The 17880-nt window shown below is 45.5% G+C and overlaps 2 protein-coding genes across 2 annotated transcripts in view; one reads left to right on the plus strand and one right to left on the minus strand.

Annotated features, from left to right (window-relative positions):
- sephs1 (selenophosphate synthetase 1) overlaps nt 1–9987 on the minus strand; it is a 23229-nt gene extending 13242 nt beyond the window's left edge. The window contains exon 1 of the mRNA XM_028957928.1: nt 9965–9987. The gene's annotated coding sequence lies outside the window, so the exon portion shown is untranslated. The remainder of the gene's footprint in view (nt 1–9964) is intronic.
- LOC114766759 (piwi-like protein 1) lies at nt 9098–17719 on the plus strand. The gene is made up of 22 exons (XM_028957924.1): nt 9098–9228; nt 9642–9687; nt 10436–10511; nt 11168–11276; nt 11353–11481; nt 11632–11846; nt 11945–12066; nt 12595–12675; nt 12758–12955; nt 13309–13417; nt 13801–13927; nt 14235–14352; nt 14553–14667; nt 14761–14948; nt 15081–15153; nt 15498–15698; nt 15778–15881; nt 15958–16028; nt 16126–16279; nt 16355–16480; nt 16571–16718; nt 17552–17719. Exons 3-22 carry the CDS (start codon nt 10443–10445, stop codon nt 17666–17668), a joined length of 2574 nt encoding a protein of 857 aa, XP_028813757.1. The 5' UTR covers nt 9098–9228; nt 9642–9687; nt 10436–10442; the 3' UTR covers nt 17669–17719.
- Nucleotides 17720–17880: the final 161 nt, after the last annotated feature.

Genomic DNA, 17880 nt, shown 5'->3' on the forward strand with positions numbered 1-17880 from the left:
CGATTATTTATTATTGAATGAGAGTCGACTCCCTTTACCTAGATTTACAGTATTTACCAGACGCCCTTATCCAGAGCGACTTACAATCAGTAGTTACAGGGACAGTCCCCCCCCTGGGGACACTAAGGGTAAAGCGTCTTGCTCAGAGACAAGATGGTAGTAAGTGGGGTTCGAACCTGGGTCTTATGGTTCATAGGCGGGTGGTGTTACCCGCTAGGCTACTAGCACCCTGGCTGCTGTGCTCACCACCACAATAATCACCTCCTTCCACCTAAAGTTGTTTTCTGAATATGTATGTACACGAGTACATTGTATGTACATGCCTGTCTGGCTTATTCAGTTAGGACATACAGTCCAGGCCAAAAGTCTGGACACCTCATTCAATGTGTCTCATGACCATTTACGTTGGTAGATTCCCACTGAAGGCATCAGAACTATGAATGAACACATGTGGAGTTCTGTACTTAACAAAAAGTGGAGACCTGACCTCCACAGTCACCGGACCTGAACCCAATCCAGATGGTTTGGGGTGAGCTGGACCAACAAGTGCTAAACACCTCTGGGAACTCCTTCAAGACTGTTGGAGAAGCATTTCAGGTGACGACCTCTTGAAGCTCATCGAGAGAATGGCAAGAGTGTGCAAAGCAGTAATCAGAGCAAAGAAACTAGAATATAAAACATGTTTTCACTTATTTCACCTTTTTTTGTTAAGTACAGAACTCCACATGTGTTCATTCATAGTTTTGATGCCTTCAGTGAGAATCTACCAACGTAAATGGTCATGAAGATAAAGAAAACACAGTTGAATGAGATAGGGTGGTAGTAGCCTAGTGGGTAACACACTCGCCTATGAACCAGAAGACCCAGGTTCAAATCCCGCTTACTACCATTGTGTCCCCGGGCAAGACACTTAACCCTAAACTGCTCCAGGGGGGACTGCCCCTGTAACTACTGATTGTAAGTCACTCTGGATAAGGGCGTCTGGTAAATGCCGTAAATGTAAATGTAAAATGAGAAGGTGACTCCAGATTTTTGGCCTGTACTGTATATGGGATAACTGTGAGGCCCTTTATACCTGTACTGTTAATTCGTCTGATGATGTCAGAATCTGAATCGTGTTTATTGAAATTTGATTCTGGTCGCCGACGTCTCTCAAGCGCAACAGTATAAAGAGTGAAGAAATACACAATATCGAAACATGCAATGAAAGTGTTCATAAAGTGCAGCGGTGGGTGTCCAGTCGTCACGGCGAGGGGAAAGAAACTGTCCCTGTGTCGGCTGGCAGAGGGCAGCTGGACAAAAAGTCTGTGTCCAGGGTGTCCTGGATGGAGGGCAGGGGGACAGCAGCGATCTTTTCAGCAATGGAGGAGCACGGGACGGACTTGGTGACTGCAGCTTTAATGGAAGACTGGACTTCAGTTGCATCCTCTGCTGGGGCTTTTCCAGGATAGAGGTTCTGGGAACAGGAGACACTGGCCTGTCAGAGGGGACGTCTCCTGAAGTCCAACATCTTCTCTACGCTCTTGATCATTATCCTTGATTTTGTGTATACAAACTACCCTTGTAGTGATATATGGCAGCCATTAGAATGGGCTGGTAGAAGCCTAGGGGGTAACACACTCGCCTATGAACCAGAAGACCCAGGTTCAAATCCCGCTTACTACCATTTTGTCCCTGAGCAAGACACTTAACCCTAAATTGCTCCAGGGGGACTGTCCCTGTAACTACTGATTGCAAGTCGCTCTGGATAAGGGCGTCTGATAAATGCCGTAAATGTAAATGTAAATGTGAACCTGAACCCTAGGCAGAACAAAACAGGCAAGAGCACAATATACCTAGACACGTACAGACAAAACAAATCAGGCACTAACTCATACATCCAGCAAAAGTGGGGGTGCTGAAACCCAGTGGTGGCCTAGCGGTTAAGGAAGCCACCCCGTAATCAGAAGGTTGCTGGTTCGAATCCCGACCTGCCAAGGTGCCACCAAGCAAAGCACCGTCCCCACACACTGCTCCCCGGGCGCCTGCCATGGCTGCCCACTGCTCACTCAGGGTGATGGGTTAAATGCAGAGGACACATTTCACTCTGTGCACCGTGTGCTGTGCTGCTGTGTATCACAAGTGACAATCCCTTCACTTAATACACCTTCGTCCTCCTCCTCGGTTTTTCTTTTTTTGAAGGTTTCACCTGATCGAAGATTTCTAGCACAACAGTCACCACGACACCGATTCCAACAAAGACAGATGTTATGAGGACAATCATTTTGAGTTCGAAGCTCTTGTTGTCCCCACATTCAGCGTCAGACGTTGACGTCCCAGCTTTAATTCGGTACTGTCCCCTCGATTCACACCTATTGAGACCAAATTGATTTCAAATTATTCACTGCCGGATCACATGTCCAGTACCTCCACTGTAAACCAGGATCGTTGGCAGTGACTTGCCGTGTGTGGGTTCTGCAGCGGGAGAAGGAGCCGTCGGAGTAGGTGTCCTCCACACACTTCTCACACACGGTGTCTGCAGATGCTGCACCTGCGGAGCGACCAGAGTGAGGAACTTCTCGGCATGGAGACGTTTCAGTTGTTCGATTTTTAGCTGAAATACCGTGCTGTTTGATGAATTGTCCAGGGTCACATTTTGAATGCGCCGCAGCAGCTCGACAGCTACCGTTGAATTGCAGTGATGTGCAGTGATGACCTTCCAGGGGTTCACATGCCGCGTCCGTAGTTGAGGTGCACGACCTCTTAACTCTCAGTCCACCACCTTAAAAGGCACATGCAATAAATACAATCATCTGGAGAAGCACTGCTGCTGGTGGGGGGTGAAACTGTCCTGCACTGCACCTCATCCAGTATGACAGTAATATTTAAAGGTCCCCCATTATGAAAAAAAAAATCATTTTATTTCGGTCGTGTTGGTCTCCTAATTCGTCTCTTTCCGAAATTCAACCATGGTGCAGAATTACACGAACTTTGAAAAAAAAAAAAAAAGTGAAGTGAAGTGGCACCTTGGTGCTTTGCTCAGTGGCACCTTGGCGGATCAGGATTCGAACCGGCAACCTTCTGATTACAGGGCCGCTTCCTTTACCGCTAGACCACCACTGATCCAGTCCCACAATGGGATTTCCCAGGATGCGGCGTTTCACCGTCTGTAGCTTTAAATGCTAATGAGGAGGAGAGAGGCGGGATGAGGAGGAGAGCGTCCAATAGAAGTCATCAACACAGTCTACCAACCACAATGTTTGCTACAGAGAGGATGTCGCCTTTTTCCAGAAAAAGATCAAATGAACCCGCTGGTTCTTCAGAGCTTCGCGTGATGGAACTTAAAAACTAAGTTTTTGCTTATTTTTACATCCAAACACCGAGTGACTGCGATGCTTCGCACCTTTGGAAGCCATTACGGTCGGTGGAGATCATGTTTCAGGGGAGGGGCGGGAAATTCTCTGGCAGACAAAGCACGAGAAACGGGAGGTAACGTCTCAAATTCCAGATCCGACCATCTGGCTAGTGGAACTCGTAATGAGGTTAAATCATCTCACAAAGTCACATTTTCATCATAGGGGACCTTTAAAGAAGGAAGACACACTGCATTTCTCCTTATCAACCCCATATACCGCACCCGAGGTTCTGTTATGCTGATTCTGGATTTAGGAAACATGCTGAATGTTACTGAATGATTTGATAACGAATTAAACTTTCGATTGGTAGTGAAGTACTTAACTGGAATTGCAGTTTGTGCAGGAGAGACACCTTCCTCTGTCGTTTTGCTCATCCATGAACGTAGATGGAGGGCATGGACCACAAGTTGTGGTGCTGCTTTGTGTGCAGCGCTTGTAGACATAATATCCTTAAAAACAATTAGTACTTGAAGACAGATTCTTCATTGGCTTTCACTTTCATTGCGTTGCGGAGACCATGCTTACCTGGACCGCACATGGGGCAACACTCTTCTCCTTCTTCGTCATGAGCTGGACCACAACATAAATGTGAATTTAGAAAAGCGAAGAGAAGAAGAGCGACTCCAGCCAACTTCGCAGAGAAGAAGCGCAGCATGCCCACCAACTCGGAACGATCACGCAGGGGCTCACACGCCTCGCCAGGCAGAGAGAAGTTCACAGGAGGACGCATGTTCTTCCGGATAGAACCGCAGAGTCCAAAAGACAAGGCCGAAAAGCAGGGAGAAGAAGAAACGGGAAAAACCGGGACGCCTCAGCCACATGATTTCATTGAAGAAGCCCGTTCGCGGTTTCATGCTTCGGCGTGTTTCAAAAGAATTAAAGGATCTGGAGGAAAAAAAGACACTGCATGCAGTACCGTGTATGATGGTGTATGTGACAAATAAAAATCTGAATCTGAAACGCTGGGAGAAATGTTACTTCCTACCCTAACTATTCTTTTTTTGTTTCACTTCTTCACAATATAACCTTCTTTTCTCTCCCGCAATTGCAATCTGTTCCTTGATTAATTTCAATTATTTAAAGTATTCAGAAGCAAAAGTTAAAAACAAAAGACTGCATGCAAAGACTGCATTAATTTGGCCATCCAGCTTCTATACTAATATGAACACGTGTAATTTATTCAAAGATGTCCATATTGTTCTACTTTCAACCCCACTTCAACAGGCATACATAAAACCAACCAAACACAACAGCACTTACTACCATTGTGTCTCTGAGCAAGACACTTAACCCTGAGTGTCTCCAGGGGGGGACTGTCCCTGTAACCACTGATTGTAAGTCGCTCTGGATAAGGGCGTCTGATAAATGCTGTAAATGTAATATACTGCTACTACTACTAGTAATAATAATAAGTTGTAACAGCAATAATGGTATTTTTATAGGAGCCTGGATAAAATGATAATGTGTACCTGCTGGTTATAGATTCTTTAAATATCTGAACAGAACAGAGAACACAAATAGAACCCAGTAGACTAAATTGAAAACACACTCTGCATTTTGGCTGCTACACTGTCTTGTCATATTATTTTACTTCACTGTTTTCTATGTCAAATCCTTTTATAAATGCATTGATTTTGATTAGTCTTTGATTAGTCTGTTCTATTCAGCATGATTCAGCATATCAGCATGATAGTGGTAGTACATAGTTTTACATTCATATCACACGAGTTATAAACATCAGACGACCACGTTGAGTACTTTTCACGGCTGTAGTGAAAGCCACGTCATGGTAAATCGGCGTTGAGTACTTTTCACGGCTGTAGTGGAAGCCACGTCATGGTAAATCGGCGTTGAGTACTTTTCACGGCTGTAGTGGAAGCCACGTCATGGTAAATCGGCGTTGAGTACTTTTCACGGCTGTAGTGGAAGCCACGTCATGGTAAATCGGCGTTGAGTACTTTTCACGGCTGTAGTGGAAGCCACGTCATGGTAAATCGGCGTTGAGTACTTTTCACGGCTGTAGTGAAAGCCACGTCATGGTAAATCGGCGTTGAGTACTTTTCACGGCTGTAGTGAAAGCCACGTCATGGTAAATCGGCGTTGAGTACTTTTCACGGCTGTAGTGGAAGCCACGTCATGGTAAATCGGCGTTGAGTACTTTTCACGGCTGTAGTGAAAGCCACGTCATGGTAAATCGGCGTTGAGTACTTTTCACGGCTGTAGTGAAAGCCACGTCATGGTAAATCGACGTTGAGTACTTTTCACGGCTGTAGTGGAAGCCACGTCATGGTAAATCGGCGTTGAGTACTTTTCACGGCTGTAGTGGAAGCCACGTCATGGTAAATCGGCGTTGAGTACTTTTAACGGCTGTAGTTAAAGCCACGTCATGGTAAATCGGCGTTGAGTACTTTTCACGGCTGTAGTGAAAGCCGCGTCATGGTAAATCGCCGTTGAGTACTTTTCACGGCTGTAGTGGAAGCCACGTCATGGTAAATCGGCATTGAGTACTTTTCACGGCTGTAGTGAAAGCCACAGCGTGGTAAATCGGCGTAGAGTACTTTTCACGGCTGTAGTGAAAGCCGCGTCATGGTAAATCGGCGTTGAGTACTTTTCACGGCTGTAGTGGAAGCCACGTCATGGTAAATCGGCGTTGAGTACTTTTAACGGCTGTAGTTAAAGCCACGTCATGGTAAATCGGCGTTGAGTACTTTTCACGGCTGTAGTGAAAGCCGCGTCATGGTAAATCGGTTGTTGAGTACTTTTCACGGCTGTAGTGGAAGCCACGTCATGGTAAATCGGCATTGAGTACTTTTCACGGCTGTAGTGAAAGCCACAGCGTGGTAAATCTGCGTAGAGTACTTTTCACGGCTTGTAGTGAAAGCCGCGTCATGGTAAATCGGCGTTGAGTACTTTTCACGGCTGTAGTGGAAGTCACGTCATGGTAAATCGGCGTTGAGTACTTTTCACGGCTGTAGTGAAAGCCGCGTCATGGTAAATCGCCGTTGAGTACTTTTCACGGCTGTAGTGAAAGCCGCGTCATGGTAAATCGGCGTTGAGTACTTTTCACGGCTGTAGTGGAAGCCACGTCATGGTAAATCGGCGTTGAGTACTTTTCACGGCTGTAGTGAAAGCCACATCATGGTAAATCGGCGTTGAGTAATTTTCACGGCTGTAGTGGAAGCCACGTCATGGTAAATCGGCATTGAGTACTTTTCACGGCTGTAGTGAAAGCCACAGCGTGGTAAATCTGCGTAGAGTACTTTTCACGGCTGTAGTGAAAGCCGCGTCATGGTAAATCGGCGTTGAGTACTTTTCACGGCTGTAGTGGAAGCCGCGTCATGGTAAATCGGCGTTGAGTACTTTTCACGGCTGTAGTGAAAGCCACGTCATGGTAAATCTGCGTAGAGTACTTTTCACGGCTGTAGTGAAAGCCACATCATGGTAAATCGGCGTTGAGTACTTTTCACGGCTGTAGTGGAAGCCACGTCATGGTAAATCGGCATTGAGTACTTTTCACGGCTGTAGTGAAAGCCACAGCGTGGTAAATCTGCGTAGAGTACTTTTCACGGCTGTAGTGAAAGCCGCGTCATGGTAAATTGGCGTTGAGTACTTTTCACGGCTGTAGTGGAAGCCGCGTCATGGTATATCGGCGTTGAGTACTTTTCACGGCTGTAGTGAAAGCCGCGTCATGGTAAATCGGCGTTGAGTACTTTTCACGGCTGTAGTGAAAGCCGCGTCATGGTAAATCGGCGTTGAGTACTTTTCACGGCTGTAGTGAAAGCCACGTCATGGTAAATCGGCGTTGAGTACTTTTCACGGCTGTAGTGAAAGCCACGTCATGGTAAATCGACGTTGAGTACTTTTCACGGCTGTAGTGGAAGCCACGTCATGGTAAATCGGCGTTGAGTACTTTTCACGGCTGTAGTGGAAGCCACGTCATGGTAAATCGGCGTTGAGTACTTTTAACGGCTGTAGTTAAAGCCACGTCATGGTAAATCGGCGTTGAGTACTTTTCACGGCTGTAGTGAAAGCCGCGTCATGGTAAATCGCCGTTGAGTACTTTTCACGGCTGTAGTGGAAGCCACGTCATGGTAAATCGGCATTGAGTACTTTTCACGGCTGTAGTGAAAGCCACAGCGTGGTAAATCGGCGTAGAGTACTTTTCACGGCTGTAGTGAAAGCCGCGTCATGGTAAATCGGCGTTGAGTACTTTTCACGGCTGTAGTGGAAGCCACGTCATGGTAAATCGGCGTTGAGTACTTTTAACGGCTGTAGTTAAAGCCACGTCATGGTAAATCGGCGTTGAGTACTTTTCACGGCTGTAGTGAAAGCCGCGTCATGGTAAATCGGTGTTGAGTACTTTTCACGGCTGTAGTGGAAGCCACGTCATGGTAAATCGGCATTGAGTACTTTTCACGGCTGTAGTGAAAGCCACAGCGTGGTAAATCTGCGTAGAGTACTTTTCACGGCTGTAGTGAAAGCCGCGTCATGGTAAATCGGCGTTGAGTACTTTTCACGGCTGTAGTGGAAGTCACGTCATGGTAAATCGGCGTTGAGTACTTTTCACGGCTGTAGTGAAAGCCGCGTCATGGTAAATCGGCGTTGAGTACTTTTCACGGCTGTAGTGAAAGCCGCGTCATGGTAAATCGGCGTTGAGTACTTTTCACGGCTGTAGTGGAAGCCACGTCATGGTAAATCGGCGTTGAGTACTTTTCACGGCTGTAGTGAAAGCCACATCATGGTAAATCGGCGTTGAGTACTTTTCACGGCTGTAGTGGAAGCCACGTCATGGTAAATCGGCATTGAGTACTTTTCACGGCTGTAGTGAAAGCCACAGCGTGGTAAATCTGCGTAGAGTACTTTTCACGGCTGTAGTGAAAGCCGCGTCATGGTAAATCGGCGTTGAGTACTTTTCACGGCTGTAGTGGAAGCCGCGTCATGGTAAATCGGCGTTGAGTACTTTTCACGGCTGTAGTGAAAGCCACGTCATGGTAAATCTGCGTAGAGTACTTTTCACGGCTGTAGTGAAAGCCACATCATGGTAAATCGGCGTTGAGTACTTTTCACGGCTGTAGTGGAAGCCACGTCATGGTAAATCGGCATTGAGTACTTTTCACGGCTGTAGTGAAAGCCACAGCGTGGTGAATCGGCGTTGAGTACTTTTCACGGCTGTAGTGAAAGCCGCGTCATGGTAAATCGGCGTTGAGTACTTTTCACGGCTGTAGTGGAAGCCGCGTCATGGTAAATCGGCGTTGAGTACTTTTCACGGCTGTAGTGCAAGCCGCGTCATGGTAAATCGGCGTTGAGTACTTTTCACGGCTGTAGTGAAAGCCGCGTCATGGTAAATCGGCGTTGAGTACTTTTCACGGCTGTAGTGAAAGCCGCGTCATGGTAAATTGGCGTTGAGTGCACTATGACAAAAGACAGCAGCTGTCTCGTTAGCGCCAGAACACACGATAAGGAACCATCAGTATGAGACAGTTTGTCAGGTCAAACTGGCACATTACAGGAAAGAAAAATAGACACATGCTTACAGTATCCATCTGAGAAAAAGTAGTCCTATCTTTTTTTATTGTTTAAACTTTAAAATATATTGGAACATAGTATATAGTACGTTCACTCAAAGTGTATACTGCCGTCGATTTTTAAAAGTTCATTTTATTTACAGGCGTAATCTATTTCCGATGGAAAGTTCTGGAAGGCCACCAAGGTGCTGGCGGATGGATATCTGAAAAGGGCGCGAGTGATTAGTCGCCGCTTGGGGTCTGAGGCGGAGGACGAATTAAGAATTAATTGCGACATCAAGAGGCTGGACGGTATCTGTACCCGTGAGGTAAATTAAAATATTTTTTTTTTTACACTTAACTGTTTTCCTCAAGGCTAAGGGGTGTTTTGTCTCATATATTGTGTGTAATCGTATGTGCTTTAATTGGCCCCGTTTTAATTAGCCGGGCGTGTGAGTCGATATTCAGAGTGGCCCACGTTCGTATCTCGATCTGATTATACTCGATAAGTGAATGTCTTTATGGTGGAATTAATTAAAGTGTCCTCGTTTTCTCGGTGTAAACGTTCCCACACGAACATCTCCACGTGTTGCGCCTGATATGAATCCTCTCGGGGCTTCGGGAGATTTACATTATGGTGCCTCGTGTAGATATAATGTTCGAACACTTACAATAAAAGTCGCTGAATTGTGAATGCTGAACACGTTTTTTTTTTTTTTTACGATTTTAACCTGGTTTGTAGAGCGTGGAAACCGACCGCAGCTGCTTGAGATTCTTCCGGTGAAAAGGTACGTTTGTAAAACGAACGTATATCCATATATACAGTACAGGCCAAAGGTCTGGACACACCTTCTCATTCGATGTGTTTTCTTTATTTTTATGACCATTTACGTTGGTAGATTCTCACTGAAGGCACCAAAACTATGAATGAACACATGTGGAGTTTTGTAATTAACAAAAAAAGGTGAAATAAGTGAAAACATGTTTTATATTCTAGTTTCTTTGCTCTGGTTCCTGCTTTACACACTCTTGGCATTCTCTCGATGAGCTTCAAGAGGTCGTCACCTGAAATGCTTCTCCAACAGTCTTGAAGGAGTTCCCAGAGGTGTTTAGCACTTGTTGGTCCAGCTCACCCCAAACCATCTGGATTGGGTTCAGGTCCGGTGACTGTGGAGGCCAGGTCTTGACTTGTGTTGATAAATGGTCATGAAAATAAAGAAAACACATTGAATGAGAAGGTGTGTCCGAACTTTTGGCCTTTACTGTACACGTCATATTACATTTCTTCATCTATTCTGACAGCTCAATTGTACTGTATTATACTGGTTTCTGCTCAGTTCGAATTAGTCGTCCCTTTTTAACTTGCAAAAAAATCAAAACATCTGATTATTGAGATTATATAACAGTCTTATTAATTGTGGACCCACATTTTCATCAGGTTAAGAAATAACGTGTATTGGTGGATTTGCAAGGTCCTGCATGTGTCGTATTCCTCATGTTCGCTGATGAGGTTTTACTAATTTGCAATCATCTTAGTCCCAAAATGACAGGACGTGCGAGAGCTCGATCGAGGGGCCGAGCGCGTGTTCAGGAGACTGTGTCCCCTGGCCCGGTGAGTATATTTATTACCATGACTTGCTATGGATTCAACAATCTGATACGAGCGTCAGACATTGGCGAAATGATTCAGATAACTTGATCGGGTATTGGTGTTACGATTTGTAATGCTGATCTATATGTTTATTGGGTATGCAGGTATATTGCAGGTTATTCATTATTTTTAGATAATCACACATAGAAGACCCTTGCAGGCAAAAAAATGGATATTCTTAACATATGTTAACATTTTTTTTTGTTAAAATTAGAGGTATTTTATATTGGAGTTAGAGAGCAGTAGGCAGCAGAAGAAATGGGAATTTATGGGAGGGGGAACGTGCATCAAGTGTGCGGAAGTGAAAATGAAGGGCAGCCAGAAAAACTATTTCCATGAGCCTGGTTTTTCTGATTTGTTGTAACTTCAAGGCGCTTTAATGAGTTCAGACATCATCAGTATTATTTTAGTTTTTGGACAATATATAATTATATCGATGTGTTTAAGTACATATTTCATTGTAAAGTACTCTTTGAAAAGCACATGTTAAAAATAGTTTTTATGAATTAAGTCATGCCTGAAATGGTTAACTCGGTGGGGCTTAAACTACAAATGTGAATGATGCTGCTGTTAAAATAGGATTCCTGATATCCAGAGTGCTTTGATCCTCTCTGCAGCAGCAGACCGCGGCAGAAGAGTCTGGTCAGCAGGCCCTGGCCTCAAGTGAAGGGGAAATGGTGGGTCGTGGCAGACAGAAGACTAGGCCAGGTGGACTGTCAGCTGAAGGTATTGTGATGAAGTCTCTTCAAAGCATCTAGCGCTGCATGCACAGGGACTGATGCACTTTCCTCTTTGTCTCCAGCTTTGGTCCAGGTATCTGCAGGCTTTCAGCAGGTGAAGATTGGGGAGCGAGGGGGGCGTCGCCGGGATTTCCATGATGCTGGGGTCCACACCCGTCAACTCATGGAGCATGTCAAAGACTCCAAGACTGGTGTGAAAAGAACGACTTCATTTATCAGCTAGAACAGACGGATGGTTTTAATCTCAGATAATATTTTGAAATATCCTATTGTTAGGCAGTGGTCTGTTAGTTATATTTACCTGTTTCTTACTAAAACTGAAGTGACTCCTGTCCACTCAGGTGTGTCTGGCTCCATCATCGAACTGAGGACGAACTTCATCCGTCTGCTCTCACGCCCTCAGTGGGCCCTCTTCCAGTATCATGTGGAATACAACCCACCCATGGAGGCCCGGCGTCTTCGCTCTGCATTGCTCTTTCAACACAGTGAGATACTGGGCCCTGCTCGCAGCTTTGATGGTACCATTCTGTTCCTGCCTCAGAAGCTTCATAACACTGTAAGCTCAGCGCCAGGAGACTGGGTTTTTTTATTTGTCTTTCATGTACCTGTACCTAAAGATAACTCTGTATAACTGCATTGATGTCTTACCTTTAGGAGACAGTGCTGTGCAGTGAGACCAGACATGGTGAGAAGGTTCAGATTACAGTCACTCTCACCAACGAACTGCCCCCATCATCCCCTGTGTGCCTTCAGTTTTACAACATCATCTTTAGAAGGTTCGAAAATTAACACCACCAAACAAACCTAATCTTAAATGCAAAAAAGAAAATTGATTGTTAAGTATTCTAAAGTTTCTTCCATTGTAGAGCTGATTTATTGGTCTCAGGTCTGTTCACTGAATTGGTCTGAAAGTCATCTTGGTGTAGTTTCTGGTAACTCGCTTATGAAACACATTGTCTAGCAGAAGTCAAATTCACAGTTAAAATTGAGTATTAGAATAGATTAACACAAAAACAGCCGCAGACCCCTTCATGCTTGCAGAAGGAGACCTCTGTGTGGACATCTGAGGTGAGTAGGTATGAATCTAATTCTATGATTGTTCTATGCAGGGTAGTAGTAGCCTAGTGGGTAACACACTCGCCTATGGACCAGAAGACCCAGGTTCAAATCCCACTTACTACCATTGTGTCCCTGAGCAGGACACTTAACCCTGAGTGTCTCCAGCGAGACTGTCCCTGTAACTACGTATTGTAAGTCACTCTGGATAAGGGCGTCTGATAAATGCTGTAAATGTAAATGTGCAGGATTCTGAGGATGCTGAACATGCAGCAGATTGGCCGTCATTATTACAATCCCGACGACCCTCTCAGCATCCCGCAGCACAGGTGTGTATTGTGGTTTTATCTTCACATCTCACATTGCAAGCTTGTTCCTCCCGGTCCCTTTCCTGTATTTTTTGTTTAACAGGTTGACTATCTGGCCAGGCTTTGTCACCAACATCCTGCAGTATGAATTAAACATCATGCTGTGTCTAGATGTGAGCCACAAGGTTCTGCGCAGTGAGACGGTGCTCAGTTTCATGGCCTCTCTACGGCAGCAGGTTGGAGAACAGCACTTCCCCGAAGTCTGCACCAAGGAGCTGGTCGGACTTGTAGTTCTTACTAAGTAAGACCACACTGTAAATTTCCCACTTGTGGGACTAATAAAGGATCATCTTACTGCTCCTGACAACACTTAGACCTAAAACAGACCCCCACATGACACTTTTCTGTTGGTTATGTCACTAACCTACAGCTAGACATGGCAGGTCACTTCTGTTAGAATATTTGTTCAGGTTCAAAGATGTTAACAGAACAAAATGCATGTTTTAGAACCTGGTCAACAGAAACAGTCAATATACAAAGCAGAAATCAAAATCGAAACCACAGTCTCTGCTTAAGACAGATTCCAGCATGGGTTTTTGTGCTTTGTGGGGTTATCTGTGGGTTTTCTCTGGCTTATTGCCACTTTCTCCATAGGTACAATAACAAGACCTACAGGATTGATGACATTGCATGGGACCACACTCCCACTAACACCTTTAAGAGAGGGGACCAGGATATGTCCTTCAAGGACTACTACAAGACTGTAATGCTACTAAAACATTGTGGTTTTAAAGCAGGGCTGGGTAGTATATCAGCATGATAAACACTCATATCTTCATTAGTATTGAGGGATTGTCAATTATCCTGATTCTGTCAATGTACATGGTTAATGCATTGTAGTGAAACTGACCTGTTAACAAGCCCTGGAAATGCACATGCCGCTTGTGTGTTGTTTACAAAATGCAAAACATGCTATTTAAATGTGTTGTGTATAGTACATTTTACAATATGACTGTTCATACAGAGCGCAAAATAGTTTCTAAATGGAAATTGACAACCATGTCCAGGTATCTTTGAATCTTGCCCAGCCCTGATGTTGAAAGTTCCGGGTTGAAATTATGAAATAATCATGTTTCTCGATCTCAGCAATATAGTCTAGAGGTGACCGATAACCACCAGGTCCTGCTCATCAGCCATTTGAAGAGGCTGGGCCCCAGTGGTGCTCCACCGCCTGGCCCTGCCATGCTCGTACCAGAGTTCTGTTACCTGACTGGTGAGAATCAATAGATTTAAATGAGTTGCAGGACAGCTTTTGTACTTCTAACTTGATTATTGTTTATTCATTTGAATGATAATGATAAAAATGGATAAAATGATCAGGGTAGCCTAGTGGGATTAACCAGAAGACCCAGGTTCAAATCCTACTTCCTACCATTGAACAAGACACTTAACTTTGAGGTGGTCCAGGGGGACTGTACTTGTCCCCTGATTGTAAGGCACTCAGGATAAGGGAGTCTGGTAAATGCTGCAAAATGTCACCTAATGCAATGTGTTGTAATGTGACTGTGTGTCCCTCTAAGGCCTGACGGACAAGATTCGCAGTGATGTTACAGTCATGAAGGACCTGGCCTCCCACACCAGACTGTCCCCAGATCAGAGGGAGGGCCGCCTGAATCGGTTCATCAGCAACCTGCAAAGGTTAGAGGGAATTAACAAAACACATAAATTCCCCAAGGCACAGCGTTTTCCCATTCCATCCTGGGAGGGGATAGTTTTTAGAAATTAATGTGAATGGTTTTAAGGAAAAAAATAATCTGAATAGATTTAACCTTCGCTGAATCCCTGCAAGAGGCACCTTCCTGCACACATGCATACAGTAGTTGAAATCCCTTTTGTAGGAACACCGAGGCGCAGACTGAGCTGAACACCTGGGGCCTGAGCTTTGAGGACAAGCTGCTGAGTCTGACTGGCCGTGTTCTGCCAGCAGAAAGGATCATCCAAGGGTCCAAAACTGTGAGCGTATTTTAAGGAAACATTGACTACACGAAGAGACAAAAATGGAGCAAGCTGCGACATTTGAACGCCTTGTACCATTTCGCTTGGTAGTATGAGTACAGCCCGTGGGCAGCCGATTGGTCTAAGGAGATGCGAGGCCTGCCCCTGACCAGCTCCATGCCGTTGGATGTGTGGATGATGTTTTACACTCGCCGCAACTGTGACACAGCAAAGTCGCTCCTGGACACCCTCAACAAGGTGGCAAGGCCGATGGGCATCCGCATGCAGCGTGCTGTCATGTGAGTTCCAGCACAGACGTTTCATGAGGTTTTTGTTTTGTGGAAGATGGTATTTTGCCATTATTAATTGATAATTAAGTTTCTTTTTAGGTAATTTACCTAATTTATGTGTTTGTTTTTTTACTGTTGCAGGGTAGAGTATGAGGACCGACAGGATGCTCTGCTCAGGGCTCTGCGGCAGAATGTTGGACCAGGAACCCAAATGGTACAAATAATATTAATATGAAAAAGTGGAATATTTTATCTGTTCCTGAGATTCTTTATTTAATTAATTACAGGATTTGATAATAAATCATGATAATAGCTGCAAGACAGGAAAAAGACTATCCATATAAAATCCATTATATGGACATTTTATGAACTGCTACAGTCTCAACACTGGAATTAGTTTTTTTTAATTGAATGCTGCACATGCTGATAAATGCTGTTAATGCTGAATATAAGAAGCTCACAGGTCGGACATCGCTGATTATTTTGGTCTGATGGTATCCATCCTGAAAAATACTGTTCTGGCAGTGTTTGTGTGTTGCTCTGATTTTTTTTTAACAGGTGGTGGTGATCCTGCCCTCCAACCGTAAGGACAAGTACGACTGTGTGAAGAAGTACCTGTGTGTGGACTGCCCCACCCCCAGTCAGTGTGTGCTGTCTCGCACACTCAGCCGCCCACAGGCCCTCATGACCGTGGCCACCAAGATCGCCCTGCAGATGAACTGCAAGATGGGAGGGGAGCTGTGGAGCATCGACATCCCGGTGAGATGCCAGAATCCAGTGTGGTGACCAGTGGCTGGTTTGAGTGTTTTGACATGGTCCCTGTACTCCACCCTCACAGCTCAAGCAGCTGATGATCGTGGGGATCGACTGCTACCATGACACGGCTGCAGGAAAGAGGTCCATTGGCGCACTGGTCTCCAGTCTCAACCAAGGCATGTCCAGGTAGGTTCCTTTGGCCAGATGGTTTCCTCTTTCGTTGTGTTTGTTCATCCACGTCCTGTGTGCATGCTCTTCCCAGGTGGTTCTCCAAGTGTGTGCTGCAGAACCGTGGACAGGAAATTATTGATGGCCTGAAGGTGGCGCTACAGGGTCGGTGCCTGTGTGGTCCTAGTAACAGACGATACTTCTAAACGTCTGAACAGGATTGGTAGAGAGAGAATCATGTTTACGTCTGTCTCTCTCTCAGCTGCCCTGAAAGCCTGGCTGAAGCACAACAAGTGTCTGCCGTCCCGCATCATCGTGTACCGAGACGGCGTGGGTGACGGCATGCTGCAGAGCGTAGTGAACTACGAGGTCCCCCAGCTCATGCAGTCCATCAAGAGCCTGGGCCAGGACTACGCGTGAGACCCAGCAGAAACAGGCTTTCACTGTACTCAGCGGGCGGAGGCGGCTGACCCTTTAACCCCTTCTTACAGGCCTAAACTCACCGTGGTTGTGGTGAAGAAGCGCATGGCAACTCGGTTCTTTGCACGCATCGATGGCAAACTGTCCAACCCTCCACCCGGAACGATCATTGACACAGAGGTCACACGTCCAGAATGGTGCGTGTCCTCACGGACGGAACCGTGGTTGGGAACTGGTGTGTGTGTCTGTGTGCTATAAATGTGTGTTTTCGTGTTTATGATCCTCAGGTACGACTTCTACATCATCAGTCAGGCCGTCCGCATGGGCAGCGTCTCCCCCACCCACTACAACGTGGTGTTTGACAACAGTGGCCTCAAGCCAGACCACATGCAGAGACTCACCTACAAACTCTGTCACATGTACTACAACTGGCAGGTACCAACCCGTCATTGGCTTACACACCACACCTCACAAACGTCTGGCTGGTCTTCTGACGGTTGAGCCTGCAGTAGTGCTTCCCTGTCAACCAGATGGTTCAACCAGATGGATAAACTTTTTACCTTTTTACTTGGTTGTGAAAGTCTTATAAGTCTGATCTTCAACCTTCCCAAGTTCTCCACACCGCCCCTCTGCTACGGTCCCTCCACCGGCTCCCAGTAGCTGCACGCATCAGGTTCAAAATACTGATGCTGGCCTACAAAGCCAAACATGGAGTAGCACCATCCTACCTCACAGCCCTTATTACACCTCGCACTGCACCTGGTATACTCCGAGCCTCCAGTACTGCTCGCCTGGTCCCTCCATCTCTGAAGGTAAAAGGAAGACGCTCATCTAGACTCTTCTCCGTCTTGGCCCCTCGGTGGTGGAATGAACTTCCAGCTCAGTCACTGAGCACCTTCACACGGCAGCTCAAGACCTTCCTCTTTAGAGAAGATTTAGATGAACTTGTAACCTTCTTCTTGTCTGACTTCTGTATAGAAACTAGAACAGTGAATAAAAATATTGTATTCATAGTTGGGGGTCCTAGTGAACCAGAACTGATCACTTCATCCATGGTGACATGGAAGCACGTTGTAAGTCGCTCTGGATCAGGGCGTCTGCCAAATGCCTTTATGTAAATGTAGATCTTACAGATGTGAAACTTTGTAGAGTGTACTGATAGGAATCTACAGGTCAGTAAGAAGTAGAAAACTACTCTGGCATTACTCTGCTCCACTACCTGATCCCACAGTGCTCTGTATTTCCTCACTGAATGTTTCCTTTGGAAGGGGATCGTCAGGGTGCCGGCGCCGTGCCAGTATGCCCACAAGCTGGCATTCCTGGTGGGCCAGAGCATCCACAGAGAGCCCAGCATGAACCTGGATGAGTTCCTGTACTACCTGTAACTACAGAGACCAAGAAAAGCCCATATGTTCCAGCTGCGTGTTCCGATTTGAGCAGAGGTTCAGAATTTATGTTGCTTTTTTTAGTTCAGAGTTTTATTGTTTTTATATTGTTTTATTATTGAGCAGAGGTTCCACATTTATGTTCCTTTTTTTTAATTAAGTTTTATTGTTTTTATATGCACCTCTGTCATTTTATTATTCCAGTATTATGT

The sequence above is a fragment of the Denticeps clupeoides genome, chromosome 17, assembly GCF_900700375.1.
Source record: "Denticeps clupeoides chromosome 17, fDenClu1.1, whole genome shotgun sequence".
NCBI lineage: Eukaryota > Metazoa > Chordata > Actinopteri > Clupeiformes > Denticipitidae > Denticeps > Denticeps clupeoides.